The 19,432-nt window shown below is 34.1% G+C and overlaps 2 protein-coding genes across 10 annotated transcripts; both read left to right on the top strand.

The window, feature by feature from the left end:
• Positions 1-8,964: 8,964 nt before the first annotated feature.
• Positions 8,965-12,190, top strand: LOC137806443 (APO protein 2, chloroplastic). Of its 9 annotated transcripts, none has more exons than XM_068606576.2 (4): positions 8,965-9,224; positions 9,326-9,393; positions 9,661-10,013; positions 11,275-12,190. In XM_068606576.2, exons 1-4 carry the CDS (start codon positions 9,212-9,214, stop codon positions 12,098-12,100), a joined length of 1,260 nt encoding a protein of 419 aa, XP_068462677.1. In that variant the 5' UTR covers positions 8,965-9,211; the 3' UTR covers positions 12,101-12,190. The 9 variants fall into 9 exon arrangements, with proteins under 9 accessions (XP_068462677.1, XP_068462674.1, XP_068462673.1 ...); XM_068606573.2 differs by having other exon boundaries at positions 8,975-9,188; positions 9,269-9,393; positions 9,664-10,013; XM_068606572.2 differs by having other exon boundaries at positions 8,989-9,188; positions 9,269-9,393.
• A 1,307-nt stretch (positions 12,191-13,497) lies between these two features.
• LOC137839011 (uncharacterized) lies at positions 13,498-15,882 on the top strand. Its single transcript, XM_068648141.1, has 6 exons — positions 13,498-13,650; positions 13,721-13,779; positions 14,020-14,250; positions 14,430-14,887; positions 15,053-15,343; positions 15,389-15,882. The coding sequence occupies exons 1-6, from the start codon at positions 13,498-13,500 to the stop codon at positions 15,880-15,882; spliced, it is 1,686 nt and encodes a 561-aa protein (XP_068504242.1).
• Positions 15,883-19,432: the final 3,550 nt, after the last annotated feature.

Below are 19,432 nucleotides of genomic sequence, written 5' to 3'. Positions count from 1 at the left end.
TCACTGCTCTCGTATCACGCGACACCACATGCCCCACCCCACTGCCCCCATCCTAACCCTGGTCCTGTGCCAATCTAGGTTGGGTTTTGCAATATATAATTGATTTTTATGTTATTTACATGTTGTTATATTAGATAGTTTTTATTTTGGTTGAGCACGATGATTTTGAGTCTGGGTATGTCTGATCCACAATAATCTTGTTTAGAATTTTATGAAATTCGTAGTTTCATGGTATTTGTTCAATTTATTTTTATGCATACATAATGGGGTGGTTTTAATCAACCAACTCCTTTATATCCTCGACAAGCGAACTGAGTCAACTATAATACATTTGAGGGTTGTCATATCCATAGGGAATTAATGTTTATCATAGTAGATATTTCTTTTAATATGAAGTGATATGTAAACAAAGGTTGATTGCATATATTTTGTAAATAACTAACTATAATAATATTACTATAATATTTAGATTGAGAGGTGTAGCTTTGACAAAACAATGGAGTAAAGAAATGACAATATAGCACAAATGTTTGGATTAAAAGAGCTTTGTGAACTTCTCTTGTTATTGTTATTTATGAATGTAATGTTTTTTCAGACTCATTATTCCTTATGGCCAAACCTAGACAATTCTTCATGCGAGGTTATCCAGACACAATAAGCCATTGTTATAGATTATTTATGCATTAAGATGGAGCAATTCACCATAGTGTCGGCTCCACGCTCTGCGCCCATTGAGTCCTATGGCTGGTTACATAGGGTTCAAATACATAAAATATCCTTTTGGCCTCATTCATGCTCTATGGACAATGAATGGTCGTTCCTCACCATTGAGCATTGCACATTACCAAACCCAAGGAATTTGAATTTCAAAGAAAAACAAAACATTCATAAATAATAATAACTTAAGAAATATCACATCGGTATTCAATTCCGACAAGGTAAGTGATAAAGGACCATCAAAAGCCACCATACAAAAGAATAAAAAACAAATGAGCTCTCTATTGTAGAAATAACTTGTATAGAATCCATGAATTTTACTTTCCTTTAAAAGAGTATTTTGTAGATGAAATAAGGATACACTAGAAACCCTAACTTGTCACACAAATAAGGGCTTCTAGAGCACCTTAGAAGAGTGCATATGGTTTCCTTAAGCCACCATACTCACCATAGTTAAGTCTACCTAACTAGAATTATGGTAGCTTAAGGAGCAAGCCTCCTTCATCTATGAAAATCTACAATTCACACATGTATTCAGATTTGCATATTGTTGAATGAAGTTTTTAGAATTGAAGCTCATTCTCTCCCAAATCTCTCTTGCTAGTGAGCCTCTTTGGCCTAGTGAACTTAGGAAGGTTGGCCAAAGCTCCTTCTCCTTCATTGCACCATCAAACCTACCCTAGCACTTCTCATCTGTTTGGTGCCATCATCCTCACCCCATTTTGTTGCATCTCCATTCATTCCTCCAACTAAGAGCTTGGACTACATCAGGTGGATCAGAGCACACCCAAGGTCCTTTGGCCAAGCTAAGTCATCTTACACAAAAAATAATAATTCTGTCCAATCTTTTTTTTCACTGTTCATGCTTGTCTTGGTTGTTTCTTCCATAATTCTTTGTTTTCAACCATTTATAATCATTTTTCACCAATTATTTTCTATCTCCATCTTATTAAACACTTTTCCACCGTTCATTTTTTGTGAGACCTTCATCAAACACCTTTCTTGGTCATCCGCTACACAACCTTCACTTTGTTCGGTTTGTTCACTTTTTAATTGTTCTTACTGTTTTCTTGCATTGTTTCGTTTATATTACTCTCCCATGCTTTCTCCTTATTTTCCACCATTTGAAACAAACTTTTCCACTAATCAAATTCAGCGCACTTTGCATCATACAATTCCAGTGAGTTTCGTTGCCTATCCTTGTTGTTCTTCACATGTTCTTGTTATTTTTTTTTTCCGTTTGATCGGTTCCTTTTGTATTTTCTTTGAGTTTTCACCGTTTAATATGTGTTGTGTGTAATTCCCTTGGTTTGTATTATGTTTTGTTTGGTTTAATCTTGCTCAAAATCATTCACACACTGTCTGCACCTCACCTTGCCCAAACAATGTTGTTCTTGCGTTTTTTCCTTAATTCCTCTTGTGTTTCTTGTTAATTATGTTTTTGTGAGAATTTACGTGTTATCTTCTATGTTGTTCCCTTTGCATGTCACTTATCACATCCCAATATTTCCTAATCTTGTCAAAATTATTCATGTGTTGTTGTTGTATGCAATGTGTTTGATAAAATTCTCTAGGTGCACACAAATTATTTGCTTAAAGTCTTGCTTTTGTTTTGCCTAAGTCTTTCATTTGGTTTGTATTGTGTTGTCAAATCTTGAGTATCCTAACTTGCTATTAGTTCATTGGTGAGTTTTGTGCATATTTTTCTCCCTATTTCTTGAAGTTTGTCCATTTGCTTCCATTAGGTTTCTATTCAGTTTCCAGAATTTTATGCTTTGCACTCAGTTTGCAAAATTTATCTTCATCATAGTTTGTCTACAAATATTATGAAAATTTGTGTGTCACCATCAATATGTTACCAATGATCTGTAAAAAAAGGCACATCCTATAAATCCTAACTTGTCACACAAATAAGGACTTCTAGAGCACCTTAGAAGAGTACATATAGCTTCCTTAAGTCACCATACTCACCATAATTAAATCTACTTAACTAGAGTTATGGCAGCTTAAGGAGCAAGCCACATTCATCTATGAAAACCCTACAATTCACACATGTATTCATATTTGCATATTATTGAATGAAGTATTCAGAATTGAAGCTCATTCTCTCCCAAATCTCTATTGCTAGTGAGCCTCTTTGGCCTAGTGAACTTAAAAAGATTGGTCAAACCTCCAAAACCCTAGCACCTTTCATTCGTTTGGTGCCATTATCTTCACTCCATTCTGCTGCATTTCTATTCATTCCTCCAACCAAGAGCTTGGACTACATCAATAAGTATAACAACTCATAATGAAATCTTACAGTGAATGTTCAAGTATGAGAAGCTAAAGAACAATAAACATGGATCTTTGAATGTTGTAGGTCAGCTTATGCTCCTAATCCTTTTCTCCAAAGGCTTCTCTAGACTTCATCCTTAAGGCTTTCTTATAATATCTCTCTTATGCATCTCAATACCTCTCTTACTCTTAGTGGCTATTTATATATTTTTAGAATGAAGCTCCAAGGGATTCAACAGATTTGGCTTCCAATCAACGTATGCTAATTCGCTCAACGAATTGGCTTTCTTCATGCTAAAGTAAGCTTTGGGCTTCTAGGGATTCTCAAATTTAGGGATCTATAAGGGGTTCGCTTCCAAGCTAAGCCTAGTTCTGGTCTTTCTTATCCATGAAGTAATTTTGGCTTGGGCTTGGCTTCAAGCGAAATCCCTTTCTCTCTAATTTTGGTGCATGTGGGCTTCTAGCCTTTCTTGAACGAATTTTTTCTTTCTTCACGGTGAAGGATTATCTGTGCTCAACTCTTTTGGTTTCGCTCAGCCTTTTATACTTTGGTTATCTTTAATTCTTCTAGCCTTAATTCGCTCAACGTATTTGGAAGCGTTCAATGTTTTTCAGTGTTTTTTGAAGCTTATTATTTGCACTCAATTTGTTGACTGTCTTAAGCTTTTTTTATGTGATCCATGTTATGTGCTAGCTTTTGAACATCAAATTTAACACAAAACCCGTTCAAGATTTTGAAATCACTTACCTTTTTGTCTCATTTCTTTGTGGCTCTCTCAACTTTCAAGGTAGGTGCTCAATTGATGCAAAGACTTAGATTCTTGAGTGAACTTCTACAGTGTGTACCGCACCTCAGTGTGCTTCACTTTAGACTCTTATGCCTTTTGAATCATGTTAGTACAACAACTCGTGACTTATCAAACAATATCAAATCATTCACTACCAATACATTATATGTTTTGCTATTCTATTTACACACAACAATTTTAAAGTTAACACACATTTAACTTAACAAAATTACTAAACTCTAAATAAAAATTTAAAGAAAACAACCCACATGCAAAAAAAAATAAAAATTCAACGCCTGAACACAAATGTAGTTGGTTCTCTCATTTTTGAGTTGTTGAATTTTGAATTCAACCATTTCCAAATCACAAAAGCTTTTTTGTCATATTCATAAAGGAAAACATGCTTCAGATGAGGAGGCAATGTTTTTATTTCAACCTTCATCGATTTTTGGTTGTCCTCCACTTTCAAACATATAACATTTCATCTTGATTGACATTGATGCATATATAAAAATCATTCATATCGATTCTTCGCATGCAAAATTATTAAGATAGTCTCCTAAATATAGATTTCTCGCATATTTATAAAAACTCCTTATCTACGAATAGATGTTATAAAGCAATTAAAATTTCAAATATATTCCTAGCATTCAAATATGTTAAGCATTATCATTTAGGTCAGATGCTTAGAAGTGCTTTCCAGTCAAATCTAAGGATCAAAATCTTGAATAGTTTCAAGCTTTGAGAATAAAATGATAATATCAATCATCAATCAAGAATTGAATATTATAGATAAATATCACCTCAATACATAACAGTTTGAACATATTACTCTCAATCCAAAAGAAAGAATTAGCCTTTAGGGTTTCCTCCCAATGATGTCTAGGGTTATGCCTCACGCCTTTTATTTAATCTAATTGAGCTTGAGCTAAGTGACATATTTATTCATAATATATTCTTTTGCTTCATCTCTACTTAAATTCCTGAAAATAACACCAAATTGGGAATAAATCGTTCTTATTCATCTCAATCTAAAAATATGTAAAAAAGTTTAAATTCCTAAATTAGAGGTTGAATTATAATTATTTTATCAATTAAAGTCCATAAGTGTTTATCTTGTATGAAATATTATTGAATTATGGCTTTTATTAGCATGCCCGAATTTTTTTATTGAAAACTAAGCAAATATTACTCTCAAAACTCCAAAATCTTTGAAAATTAAAAAAAAATTACATATAAAATAAAATCAATCATCATAAATAACCTCTTTCTTTATATTAATTACTGGTTTTTCTTAGTGACATTTTGTTTTTCCTTCCTCTTCCACCTACTCTCTCCAAAAGATATGATTCTAAGCTCTATAGAAACCCAATCAATAAAATTCAAAACTAAATTAGTGAGCCATTAACTATTCTATCACTTAATCATAAAGTAAAAACAACATCTCAAGTCTTAGATTTCTTCTAGTAGACACATGGCAGCACCACCAAAGACACAATACATAAATCAACAAAAGCAACACAATAGTAAATGACACATAAATGAAGAAAAGTTAGTTGATACTTTAATTTAAGGACAAAACATAACTACAGTTTTGTAAGAGGGTTTATTGCAGTTCTACAATTAGAATTGAAGTTTTCTATAAAAAAAAAAAATCTATGTTGACCTTTAAACCAAATATTTACAATGACAATTACCAAAGTGAAACTCTAATTCATACATCTATCAGATACAAATTAATTTTGAAACTGTAAATTAATTTGGAACCTCTAATTGATACATGCATCAGATACAGATTTATTTTGAAACTATGATTGACACATCCATCAAATAAAACTTAATTAAACCAAACTTTCATAATGGGAAAAACTTAAATTAAATAAGATAACATATATAGAAAATGCATCCATCTGATACAAATTGATTTTGAAACTATAAAAGCTTGAGAAATGGAATTTGGATGTAGAGAACGTAAACAAAACAAAACTAGATTTTGAGTATCGGGAAATAATTGAAAAACTTGTTAAACTTGGAATAGAAAAAAAAAAGTATGTATAAAGTGCATTGTGATTTTACCAGCAAATGCAATTGAAGAACACATTCAACAAAACACCTAAACACACCAGAAAATCACCTTTCGACTTTCATCCCTTAAACCTGGAAATTGTTTTCTATCCATTTTCAACATGAAAACCCTAAAAATAAGTGTTGTAAAATACGTAAATGTGATGTTCCAATTATGAACCTGGGTGGAGTGTGAGCAATGTGGAGTTTGAGCGGGATCAAGTGTTAGCAAGTGCGTTCTTGATTTGGTTTGGGAATTAGGATTTTACATTCTTTGATTTTCCTAGTTTTAAAATCAAGTTTCTTGTCGGTCTTTGAGGTGTTTCATTATAATCAACAAAAATTCAAGATATGTTGGAGTAAGCATATTGAATTATCATTGCACCACTGATAAGTGCATAATTTTAGTAGAATCCATAGGTTAAAAGACATGTAAAATAAGAAGAATTTGTACAAATATCAGCCAGAAGCATGTCAAAACACTCCAACCACAACTGCACATGAAGAACATGAAGAGAAGAATGAAATTGTAGAGAATTGTGAAGAAAAGAAGCAAACAGGTTAGAGAATGGTTTAGGGTTTAGAATTTAAGGTTTACTCAAATTCTCCCTATGAAGAATGGTTCAACAGATTGAAAATTTCCAAAAGGCTAGGCGCATCCCCATATGCTGAGTGAATTTGAGCCAGCATAATTAAAGAATTCCAAAAAAAAATGGTTGAGCAAAACCAAAAGGACCGAGTGAATAAAGTCCTTAACCATGAAGAAAGCCCAAAATTGCTCAGCAAGGGCTTAAGCCAAAATGAACATGATTTCTCTTGGAGCCTAAGTCAAGCCAATTCTATCTCATGACTAAGATTTGGCAGGATCTCGAGCAAATTCCTAACTTTGGAATCTCAAGAAGGCCAAGGATTGAATATTTAAGCCCAAAAAGAGTACTTAAAGATGAAGAAAGCCAATATGCTGAGTGAATTGACATACGCCAAGCAAATCACTAATCTCATTGAATCCCTTTGAATCCTAATTCTAAAATCTATAAATAGGGACCTTGTGGCAGTGTTCTAAGCATAGAGAGGTTTCAAGAAATCAAGAGATAGAGAAACACAAAGGTTAAAAGGATAAAGTGAGATCAGAAAGAGGTTTAGACTCAAAGAGTCTAAAACTTCATAATCCAATCAGGCTACAAGGCCAAAAACTCTGAAGAAGTGAATGTCCAATCTTTGGAGAAAGGAATCTTGAAGCCAAGTTGGTAACAAAATTCAAGGATCCATGTTTGTTGAGTTTAACTTCTCATCCTAAGCTTTACTATAAGATTTCATCATGAGTTTCTAAATCTATATTGTTGGGATTGGATGACAATGTGATATTTTTGGAGTTATTCTTCTTTATATATGTATGTTTCTCTTTTATATTCAAATTCTTTTGGTCTAATAGTGTGCTTAATGTTCGATGGTAAGGAACGACCATTGATTGTCCATAGCGCATGAATGTTACCGAAAGGTGATTTCATGTTTCTAAACCCTATTCATACAGCCATATGATTCAATGGTCGTAAAGCGCGGAGCTAAGACTATGGAGAATTGTTCCATATTAATGCAGAGGTAAGTCATAACAATGGCTTATTGCTTTAAATAACCTTGTGCGAGGAATCAACTTGGTTTGGCCAAAACAAGAACAACGAATTTGAACAAAACATTGCATTTATAAATAACAATAACAAAGAAGATTCACAATGTTATTCCAATTTCAACATTGTGCTATATTGTTATTTTCTTGCTTCAGCTATTTCTCTAACACTTCTCCTCTCAATCTAAATATATATTAGAGTTATTATTACTATAGTTATTATCTATAAGTATTATATGAAAATTATCTTCAAATTTTAAAAGATAATTGTACTTTGATATCATTAATTCCCTATTAGTTGTACTATAGTTGACCCAATCCACTTGCCAAATAAAAGTACAAAGATTTAATTGAACTAAGAATTGATTTTTACAAATGACCCATCACCACATGTGCATATACTTCTAATGATATATTAAAGAAAATGGAAAATAAATATGATTTAAATGCCTATGCTTTAAAAAAACATGATTTGAAATATGATTTAAATATCCACATTTTAAAAAAGTGGTCTAGGTACCATATTTTATTAAATGTTGCTCATAATTATTATGTTTAATAACATGTTGCTTAAAACAAATAGCAACATTTTTGTTATATGTTTTGCCCTAATGGTAAATAAAATTTACTTTTTATCCAACACCTAAAAAATTCCTTATTCCTATTTTTTACAACAATTTTTTAACCATTAATATATGAGTTTGACAGAAAATAAAAAATAACATTGTGGTGATTTTTTAATAATAAAATTTGAATGATTGTATTTTTCAGTTAATAAAATTTTCAATTTAAATTATAAAATATTCATATTTTGTCTCAAATAAATTACTTAGACTCTTAAATGTATTACCGAGATCATTATAAACATGGTTTAAAACTTCTAACCATTATTTTAGTATTTCTTTATTAATTAATTTTTTCAAGTCATTTATTTTTAAATATAATACAATAATTATGTTTTTAATCTATACACCATTGCCAATTTTTTTATTTTGTAATATAACCCTAAATTTAAAAGAATAAGTATTTACATTTTAAAACAAAATTCAAAATTAAAAGGTTATTCACAAATATTAAGAATTTTTCCATGCACATTTTAAATTTATTTCAAATATTTTTAAGTTATTTAACACATGCATTAAATTAAAAACTACAGTTTTAAAAAAATATATAAAAAACTGAAAAAAAAATTTAACTTAATAAAAAAGTAATTGTGTGTGATTTCTCAACATAAAAAAAATGATTTTTAACTTTTTAATTTTAAAAATTATTTTAATATTTTGTATTTTATTTATATTTTTATTAAAAAATTAATTTTTTTTAAAAAGTTATTATAAATATTAATATTTTGTTGTAGATGTAAAATAAGAAGGTATCTATGATTAAAAAAAATGTGTTAAGAAATTGATTCCCTATGTATTTCTCCACATGAATGGTAAAAAATCTGTTATTTTTGTGTAAATAAAATTGTTATTAGGGTTCAACTTTTGTTTGGTATTCAAAAGAAAGTCGAAAGTTGGTGCCATTTATTCCAATGTTTCAGTTTATTGTTGAGGATAAGAAGCTATTGGTTGGGGCTTTTTGTTTAGGTGCTTGAAATTGGGTCCAAGGGAGAGACAATCGTTTGGCTTTGTAGTGTTCATTGGGTGTTTGTGAAATTGCTGAAGTGAAGCTTGTTCATCCCTTTCCCTTGTGGGTTATGCTTCTCAGCAATTCCAGTCAGTTATTCTCTCTGCCTTGAATGCACTTCAAATGTAACTTCTGTTTTTGAGAAAGTAATCATTTTCAATGGTTTTAGGAATCACTATGAATATGACTATGTCAGTTTCTAATGCCAAGGGAATAACTACTGCAGCTCCAAGAGATTGTCATTTGCTCAAGCCTAACCCTTTATCTTCCCTTAGTTCACTCCATTCTCTCCAGGTATATGTTATCTGAAGCTTTGTTTATTTCCCTCATTCTCCGTTGAATTGGTATTGGCTTCTATAACAAGAGAACCATTAACTGCCTTTGGGAAATTTTTTAATTTATTGATCAAATTCTGGCATGAGGTCTCTGAATTTGGTGAAATAGTTCTTCTTATTGTGTACCCTGGTTTTAAATTTTAACCGTTGGTTTTCATATACGCACTCACTCTTTACGATTAGTGTTGTTGAGTCATGATTGTTATTTCATTCTGACTTTCTTTAGCAGTATGGTAGCAGGAAGATTAGAGTTCCTGTGATTATTAGAATTCGACCAGAGAGATTTTGTCAATATGTGCTTACTGTCAGGAATGAAGTGCCGCAAAATGCTGATTTTCCACGGCAGTTTTCGAGAAGAGAGAAGAAACCTTTTCCAGTTCCCATTATAGAACTACGACGAGCAGCTAGGGAGAGGATGAAGAAGATGAAAGATGAGCCTAGAAAACCTATGGGTGCACCCAAGAATGGGTTGCTAGTGAAGAACCTTATACCGACTGCGTATAATGTGTATAATGCTAGGATCACTTTGATTAACAATCTGAAGAAGCTGCTCAAAGTAGTTCCTGTGCATGCTTGTGGGTAATTATATGTCTTCATATTCTCTAGTATACTTTCTGGTTAACGTGGAATAATTTTAGTGCTGGTTCACAAATAAATGTTTCATGCCTTTGTTCTGATTGAGTGAATGCTACAGAGATCAATGTTGCTTCTGGCCTCAGAAGATATTCCAGCATTTACACTTTGTTTAAAATCATACTTACATCATTGTAAACCTTATATGTTGCTTCACATTTCTGCTTTTAACTGTGGTGTATCTAGAACCTGAATCAGATATTACCAATACCTCCTATAATTTTTCATAATAGTGGGTGATTTATAGTTTCTTTTTCTTCATCTTCAAGAAAACAAAGTTTGCATACTTAGACCTTTGTGAATCTTATACCCCTAATGAAAATGGATGGTATGGTTCATAGGAAGACTTCTAGTTCCACTGGCTTCCTTTTTAGTCCTTACTGATATTGTACTCTGCATGGACATTTTCATGGTAAGCATGCTTGCAGGAACTTCAAGATTGAGGGGGTTCATTGAGGTTGAAGCATAGTCACTATATAGGTCATTTGAAAAGCTATCCTAATGTTCGCAAAGATTAAGTTTGAATTTTGTTTGAGTAACGATATATCATTGATTCATTCTAGTACTTTATAAAGTATTAAATGAAAAGTTGAATGCATTCAATATCTTGAAATTATAAAATGCACTCAATCCTTTTTTCATTTTGCAAGTTGAAAGATTTTTCGGAAGGTCTTGTAAAAGGATTTAGTATTATTCTTTCTTTTATATTTTGAGCCCAAAGAATCCATTGATGTGCGTTTTCAACTGGCACATAAAAAAACATTTCAGCAGCAACAGTAGCTACCTTCCCAACATGTCATTTGTGGTTACTTACTAGGCTAGTCTTATTGAACATGGTAACCTAATCTGAGTGATTTTTATTTACTATCGTATTTTAATGCACGTGACAAAAAATTTATATTCATCTCATGCTTATTTACCACCTCCCCCTCCCTCCCCTGGTATGTGATTTTACAAATACAGAGTGTCTGTTGCTATTAAAATGTCCATTACCAACTTGCTACTCTTGTTTAATTAACTTTATAAAATAGTTAATTATTAGTTTGATTAATAATTAATAAAGAAAAAGGTGCTTTACATATTTTTTTTAGTATGAGTCACAATCAACAATTGATTCTCCCTTGCAAATAAAGTAAGTTAATGCCTTATACTGAAGAAAGAAGTTATGACATATTCTGAAGTATCTTAATACTGGAATACTATGCAGGTGGTGCAGTGAAATCCATGTAGGACCTGTTGGACATCCATTCAAGTCATGTAAAGGTGCACAGGCCAACATCCGCAAGGGGCTCCACGAATGGTCAAATGCATACGTTGAAGACATATTAACACCAATTGAAGCCTATCACCTCTTTGATCGCCTTGGAAAGCGGATTACTCATGATGAGAGATTCCAAATCCCTCGAATTCCAGCGTTGGTTGAGCTCTGCATTCAAGCTGGTGTTCAAATTCCAGAGTTTCCCACAAAAAGGAGAAGAAAACCTATAATCCGTATTGGGAGGAAGGAATTCATCGATGCTGATGAAAGTGAACTACCGGATGAAGTCCCCGAGGGCCCTTTAAAACCATTACTAGCTGAAATACCTGATGCAGAAACAGTTGCTCCATTAGACAATGAACTAGTCCCTCTTGCAGATGAAACAATCCAAGCATGGGAACAGATGAGAAAAGGTGCAAAGAAACTAATGAGAATGTACAATGTAAGGGTATGTGGATATTGCCCAGAAGTTCATGTGGGTGCCCAGGGTCACAAAGCTCAAAACTGTGGAGCCCATAAACACCAACAACGTAATGGGCAGCATGGTTGGCAATCTGCAGTTCTGGATGATTTGATCCCACCTAGATTTGTGTGGCATGTTCCTGATGTAAACGTGCCACTAGATCGAGAGCTTAGGAACTTTTATGGGCAGGCACCTGCTGTAGTGGAAATGTGCATTCAGGCTGGTGCTTCCTTACCAGAAGAATATAAATCGACCATGCGGCTGGATGTGGGGATCCCATCAACTCCCAAAGAAGCTGACATGGTGGTTTGAGAAGAACTGCTATTGTATACAAACCCCAACTTTTGAATATACTGTAATTTGTAACAAACTGAATGCAATGGTAATTTATTTGTTTAAGAACTGGAATGGCATCATCATCTTGCTTTGTTCTTCTGGGCTATCTTTCCATTTAGACAAACTTTCTGACATTTTCTATATTCAGCTTACAGGCATAAGATATATAAAATTGTTAGTGTAGATCTAGCAAAAAAGTTCTTATTCAATCTCAGCAATTTCTCGCAATAACCACTGATGTAGGAGCAACAATCACTACGAAAAAGGACTTTTTGTTATGCCATTTTATAAAAGTTAGCAAAAGTTTAGCAGTTAATTTTACTTAAATATGCAGTTGTAAAGTTGTAATTTTTAAAGTTAACTCGCTTACCACAAAACTATATAGGATACATGTTTTAAATTAGCTTTCATTATAATTAATGAAAAAATATTTTTTACATTATCATTTTACAGAAATTATTTCATGACTGATTTAATTAAACACATGGTGGAAAACATTATAAAAACTGAAAAATCACCATTTCACCTCCTAAAATGTTATAAATCTAATTGGTTTTTGTGATAAATTTTGGAAGTAGAAGGAGTAAGTTTCAATTTTTGTGTTTGTATCTAATTGAATTTTTTATTATTTTGTATGGGGTTTTACAGTTCTATATACTTCTAATTCGTCTCTTCGTTTATTATAATTTTATAAATGTTTATCAAATTATTATGTTAGTAGATTATATTTGTATCCAATTGCTATTATAGTTTAAGTAAGAATGTAATTTTTTAAATGGAAACAAGATTCATACTTCTCAGAGGAAATCTCTTGAATAAAAAATTGGCAATTGCTTCCTGCACCCGTGCACCCGATCAATTGTGACTAGCACCCGACACTTTTTTTTTAAAATCCTACTATGTCTTTGTCTTCTTCACTTTTGAAAACATTGAATGTGAGGTAGAGGAAGTTCATGGTTGTATGAAGCTTTGCTTTGAGCTGCAAAAGAGGGGGTTACATTCATTGTTGTGCACGGACATTCAATGTAAGCTTCGTTTGCCAAGTTAATGAGGTAAGTAATCCATTTTCGGTCGTTTCTGGTTTTTGTTCGAGCTCAGCTGGTCCCGGATATCGGAATCCGAAATTCTGTTCTTTTTACTACGGATATTAATATCCGGAAGTCAAAATTTTCAATATGAATATTAATATACGGAAGTGTGGATCGTTGCTTCTAGACGTTCATATCCGTAGTTCATCATTGCCTTACGGATGTACATATCCAGAACTATTTTATGCAATCCGGATGTATATATCCGGAAGCTAACTGTTGATATTTTTTTTGTTATGGATTTATTTATCCGGAAGCTAAGTGTTCATTTTTTTCAACAGTCCAATGGATACAACAGAGTCATACATGGGAGTTTTAAGGGAGATTGATGTGTGGGATGGATTAGATGATGTTGATCTGGAGCAGTCAATAAGTTATAACGCATTAGATAATGAAACCAGGGTACATGAATGTAGTGAGGCATTTTCTACAAATGAGGTATGGTCAATGTTGGGTTGTGAATGCTTTTTTTATGAATTATTTTTAAATTTGGCATATGTTATTGTAGGTATTCCGTGATCGAGATGAGCTGTTAGAGTGGGCGAGAAGTGTTGGCTATAGTTATGGGTTTGTTATTGTTATATTAAGGTCGGATACATGGACAGGCCAACGAGGAAGGATGACCTATGTATTGTTAGGTTATGAGAGAGGAGGTAAATACAGATGGTATAAAAAAAGAAGTAGATGTCAGTCGAACTGGAAGTAGGAAGTGTGAGTGTCCTTTCAGATTGCGAGGCAAACCAGTCAAAGGTGGTCAAGGGTGGATGGTTGAATTAATTTGTGGTTCTCACAATCATGACTTGCCAGAGACAATGGTGGGTATATTGGAAGGTTAAGTATAGAGCAAAAGGTTATGGTTGAGGATATGACTAAAACTTTGGTGAAGCCAAGAAATATTTTACTAACCATGAAAGAGAGAAATGAGAAGAATGTGACGACGATTAAGCAGGTTTATAATGCAATCACTGTTCACCGAAGATCACAACGAGGTCACAGAACAGAAATGCAACAACTGATGTTGTTACTAGAGCGAGACAGGTACGTGCATTGGTGTAGCTGTGATGAGGTCTCTAATATTGTGCAAGATATATTTTGGACACACCCAGATTCAGTAAAACTGGTGAACTCATTTAATATTGTCATATTAATGGATAGTATGTACAAGACAAAAAATTATAGGATGTCGTTACTTGAGGTTGTTGGGATTACGTCTACAGGTTTGACTTTCTCCGTTGCATTTGTTTACTAGCAACAGAAAAGGAAAATAATTTTTTTTGGGCCCTTGACAGACTTAAAGGGTTGTTTTTTAGAGTTGATTCATGCCCTAGGGTGGTGGTATGTGATAGAGATGTTGCCTTAATGAAGGCAATTAGAATGGTGTTTCCTGAAGCTTATAATTTGCTCTGTCGGTTTCACATTGATAAAAATGTGAAAGCAAAATGTAAAATGTTTGTGCATCCAAGAGAGGCATGGGATCAAGTAATGGAAGTGTGGGGATCTGTTGTGGATTGTGATATTGTTGAGGCCTTTGAAGATCGTGTCAATGCTCTTCGAGTTGTTTGTTCTCCATGGCCTATATTTGTTGATTATATGATGGATACATGGTTACGTCCACATAAAGAAAAATTTGTCAAGGCATGGATAGATAAGGTGATGCACTTAGGAAACACAACAAGTAACAGAGTTGAGGCGGCACACTGGAGCCTAAAGAGAGTTCTTCAGAATTCGATGGGGGAATAAGATGATTATTTTACAACATATGCAATCAAAGCTTCATTCCAAAAGAGTTTGCATGTGGTTGGACATCGGTTTAAGGTTACAACTTACAAAAAATTGTTAGGTTTTGTGTCTAAATATGCTTTGAACCTTATTTCGGAAGTGCTTGATAGGGTTAAATCAGTGGGGTTTGATAAAAGTAGGTGTGGATGTAGTCTTACATGTACTCATGGTCTTCCTTGTGCGTGTCAATTGGCTTCATTTGGTGTTGGTAGCATACCACTTAAATCAGTACATGTGATGTGGACTCGTTTAAGCTTTGAAGACATTGCAACTGAACAATCTTCATCTGAGTTGTCAATTGATAAAGAGTTTGAGGTCATCGTGAAGCGGTTTAAAGAGTTGGATGTTGCAGGTAAGGTTAACATCAAAAGTAAATTGCAGTAGATTGCCTTTCTAGGGAAGACATCTATTTACGCACCAGATCATAAGGTGAAAACAAAAGGTGCTGTAAAGATGTCTCGTCCTACCAAATTCATGAGATCAACTAAGCGAATCCCTTCTTATTTTGAACATGTGGATTTCTTACACTCACAACATGATAGTTGTGCAAGCAAAAAATCTAATGAAGAAAGCTTACCAGAAATTGTACCAGCAAAATGTATTCGTTTCCTTGATCAGTTCCCTGTAGGGTATCATCCATATATTGTTGATGTTGTTGACGTTAAGGCTGATGGCCATTGTGGCTACCGTGTTGTTGCTGCCCAATTGGGAATGGGAGATGAGTCATGGGTTGTTGTTCGAATGAATTTGTTAAAAGAACTAAGTGAATGGAGACAAGAATATGTTCAACTCTTTGGTGGTGATGATAGATATGAATACTTGAAGAAGTCACTTCTAGTGGAACACATGTCTATGGTACCAACCACTAACACCATTTCATTTTTACATTGAATTTCTTTATTTAACTTTGTTTCTCAATTGTACTTGCCGGCAGGAACAGATAAGTGGATGACAATTCCAGACATGGGATATGTTATTGCAAATCGGTATAATGTCATTCTTGTTTCTTTATCCATGTTACAATCATTGAGTATTTTTCCTTTAAGAACCCAAGCACCAAGTAACTTCCGTCATCACCGAATTATTGCAATTGGGCATGTCCACAGAAATCATTTTGTGCAGGTATAAACTAAACCAATCAAGATTTATGTGCTAAATTAAGATTTATGTACCTTATATTTATTACCTTTATAGGTCAAGCTCAAAGATGGTTGTCTAATTCCACCTACGAATATATTGTGGGAATCACATCGTTATTCGGCGGCCCAAACTTGGTCAACATACTACACTAGCCGGATACAAGTTTATACTCAACTAATGTCCATTAGACAATATTTGTAATCATAACATTTGTAATAGATACTTAATGTTTAGGTTTATGCATGTTTAGCGTAATTGAATGTACATTTGCAATGGTTATGTATTTAGTACATTTGAAATGGTTATGTATTCAGTACATTTGCAATGTTGAATAGATTTTGGAGCTGCCCTACGCAATTCAGTGAAGTGCCTGCGGATATTAATATCCAGAACTCAAACTTTAGTCTACGGATAAAAATATCCGGAAGTGTGTGAGGTGTCTACGAATAAAAATATCCGGAAGCCAGTGAGGTGTCTACTAAAACAGAAGTAACATGAAGCAAAAACCGATAAGGTTCAATTATAAAATTCATATTGAAACATATAGATAAGGTTCAAATACATTGTCATGGATAAAAATATTACATAAAAAGAAATCCTAATACATTGTCAATCATTGCTACGTGCATGTCTCCTGACATAAACAGCTCTTTCATCCGTCGCTCCTCGTGCTAACATAATGGTTGCATGTATGCCTTCCGAAACAGGGTTGCCCTCCACGACATCGCCATGATCAAGTAATGGTTGCAATGTCTCTGTAATTCTACGACAAATACCCTACAAGCATGAATGACATACTATTAGAGAAAGATAATACAAATTAATACGTTAACAAGGTTAGAAGCATACCAGAGCAGGATGTGACTCCTCAGGATGACTTGGCTCTGCTTCATGATCACGTGCATCTGAGAGTACCGGTACAGGACGGTCATCCTCATCCGTATTAATCACATATGGATGTGATACAGATCTAAACCAAGCCATGTACTCTTGAACGCAAGCGTTAGGATGAGGTGCTATGACATAGTCATGTATGACATAATCATTGAAATGTAACCATCGACGATCCATTTCATTTGTATCCGGATGACCATGTCCAAGTACAGATGGGTTGCGAGGGATGATCTGTGTATAGCCATACTAATGCAGAACACGTTCTGGCATGTGCAACTGTGTCCAATTTCCAAGCCTCAAATAACCACAAAATAAGAAAATCCACTCGAATGGACGTTCTTCCCTGTGCTCGTTGTATGGACAAAATCGAATGGAAGCTGGTGTCAATGTATCCAACTATGATCGAACAACAACAATTGAAGTACCTTTTCCAGCATCATACAGCCTACACCGAGGTTGATCTTCAGAATACAATGCTTGCATACGTCTCATCCCTATAAACGGGAAGTGGTCATAAATTCACCCCTGCAATAATGTTGCATAACCAACTAGTTGCTTTGTGTTTGCATAACTACAATCTCCTAGTTGCTCATACATGTGAGTTAGGGCAGCTGCTGCCCAAGAATATCCCCCGGTAAGCCTCAAATCAACAAAAAATCCAAGATAAAACACACTGACTGATGTAGCACTCTTGTCCGCAAAAATAGTGCAACCGACAAGGTGAAGTAAGTATGTTCTGGCAGCCACAGTCCACTGCCTCCTTAATCATGCGTCTTCATACACATCTCTTAACCAACTCAGACGCACATGAGCTCCCCGGCAGTGTCTTGTTTCTTCAGATGCAAATGTACGGTCAACACGGAGGGATTCTACCAATAAATCATTCGTCGAATCTGAATTTCAGGTTTCATGCGTGTAAAAATGACTGACAATGGGTAAATGTAACAAATTTGACACATCATCAAGAGTGATGGTCATCTCTCCAACCGGTAAATGAAAATTGTTTATCTCTGCATGCCACCTCTCTACAAAAGCACACAACAGTCTTCGGTATAAACTCTCATAACTAGCATGAAGCAGACCACCTAAGCCAGACAATTCTACAGCAGCCTGTATGCGCTCATGAGGTGCTCCTAACTTATTTATCTTCCTCCCATGTGGAACGACCTTTAGCTCACCACGATCCTACAATAATCAACATATATCATCAATAATCTGGAATACATAACAAATACAAAAAGTTATTTTTCATTACTTACCAAACCATCCCACAACTGTTTGGCTACATGATGTTCATAATTAACAAGTAAGGACTTATCCAATGGCCCTCCTCGATAGCCTTCATCATCAACTTCAACTTCTTCTTGTTCAATATAATCTTCAAATTGTTCATTTGGAATTGAAGTACTAGAGTCACCCCGTTTTCTTCTAACCGATGCAGTTGGACGCACACGATCCAAATTAGAACTTCCTCCACCTCTAGTCCGCACCATCTTACATTTCATAAAAGTAACATTCAATCCAACATATATAAAAAAAATTATAACACATGTAGTCTAAAACAGTTGTGAAAAATTTCATAGAAGCCAAGTGCCCCAAGTACCTGACACTAATACAGATATTAATATCCGCAAAACAACAACAACATTTCGGATAAAAATATCCGCAAGTCAAATGTATCTTACTGACAAAAATATCAAAACTCATTATTGAAGTACGGATAAAAATATCCGCAAGCCACTATTGAAGTGCGGACAAAAATATCCAAAAGCCAATATTGAAGTGCGGATAAAATAATCTGGAAGCCATAGTGAAGTGCGAATATAAATATCTGAAAGCCAATATTGATCTGCGGATAAAATTATCTAGAAGCCACTATTCTACAGATAAAAAACGGCGATGAAGGGTACCTTGACTTCTTCGACGATGGTTCCCTCTAACTGCGATGATGAAGCTCACTTACGGCGAAGCAAACGAACAGTGCAAAGGTGGCTGACGGTGTTGAACGATGGCTGACGGTGTCTCCCTGCAGCTGCTGCTTCACGCACAAACGCACAAAGGAAGAAGAACAACAATAGAGTTGGGTGCTTACATTGGGTGCATATCACAATTTATGTATTTTTTTAATTTTATTAAGGGTAATTTGATCTTTTCATATATATGATTGGGTGCTAGTTAAAAAAATCGGGTGCAGGGAGAATCTGCCTAAAAAATTTAAGGATAGTTTGCTTATACAATATGAGAAACTTTGAAGTTGCCAATTACGAGAAAAAATATAGGACTACCAAACATAATTTCAAATTGAATTTCCGGTTTTGAATCACACTGACTAAGATAGAAAACGAAATTATCAAGATTTCTCTTTACTCTTCCGTCCCATTCTTTAAAATCAGTTATACATATCATA

This window comes from Phaseolus vulgaris, chromosome 3 (assembly GCF_051622355.1).
Source record: "Phaseolus vulgaris cultivar YP4 chromosome 3, ASM5162235v1, whole genome shotgun sequence".
NCBI lineage: Eukaryota > Viridiplantae > Streptophyta > Magnoliopsida > Fabales > Fabaceae > Phaseolus > Phaseolus vulgaris.
This window is presented reverse-complemented; position numbering and strand designations above follow the sequence as displayed.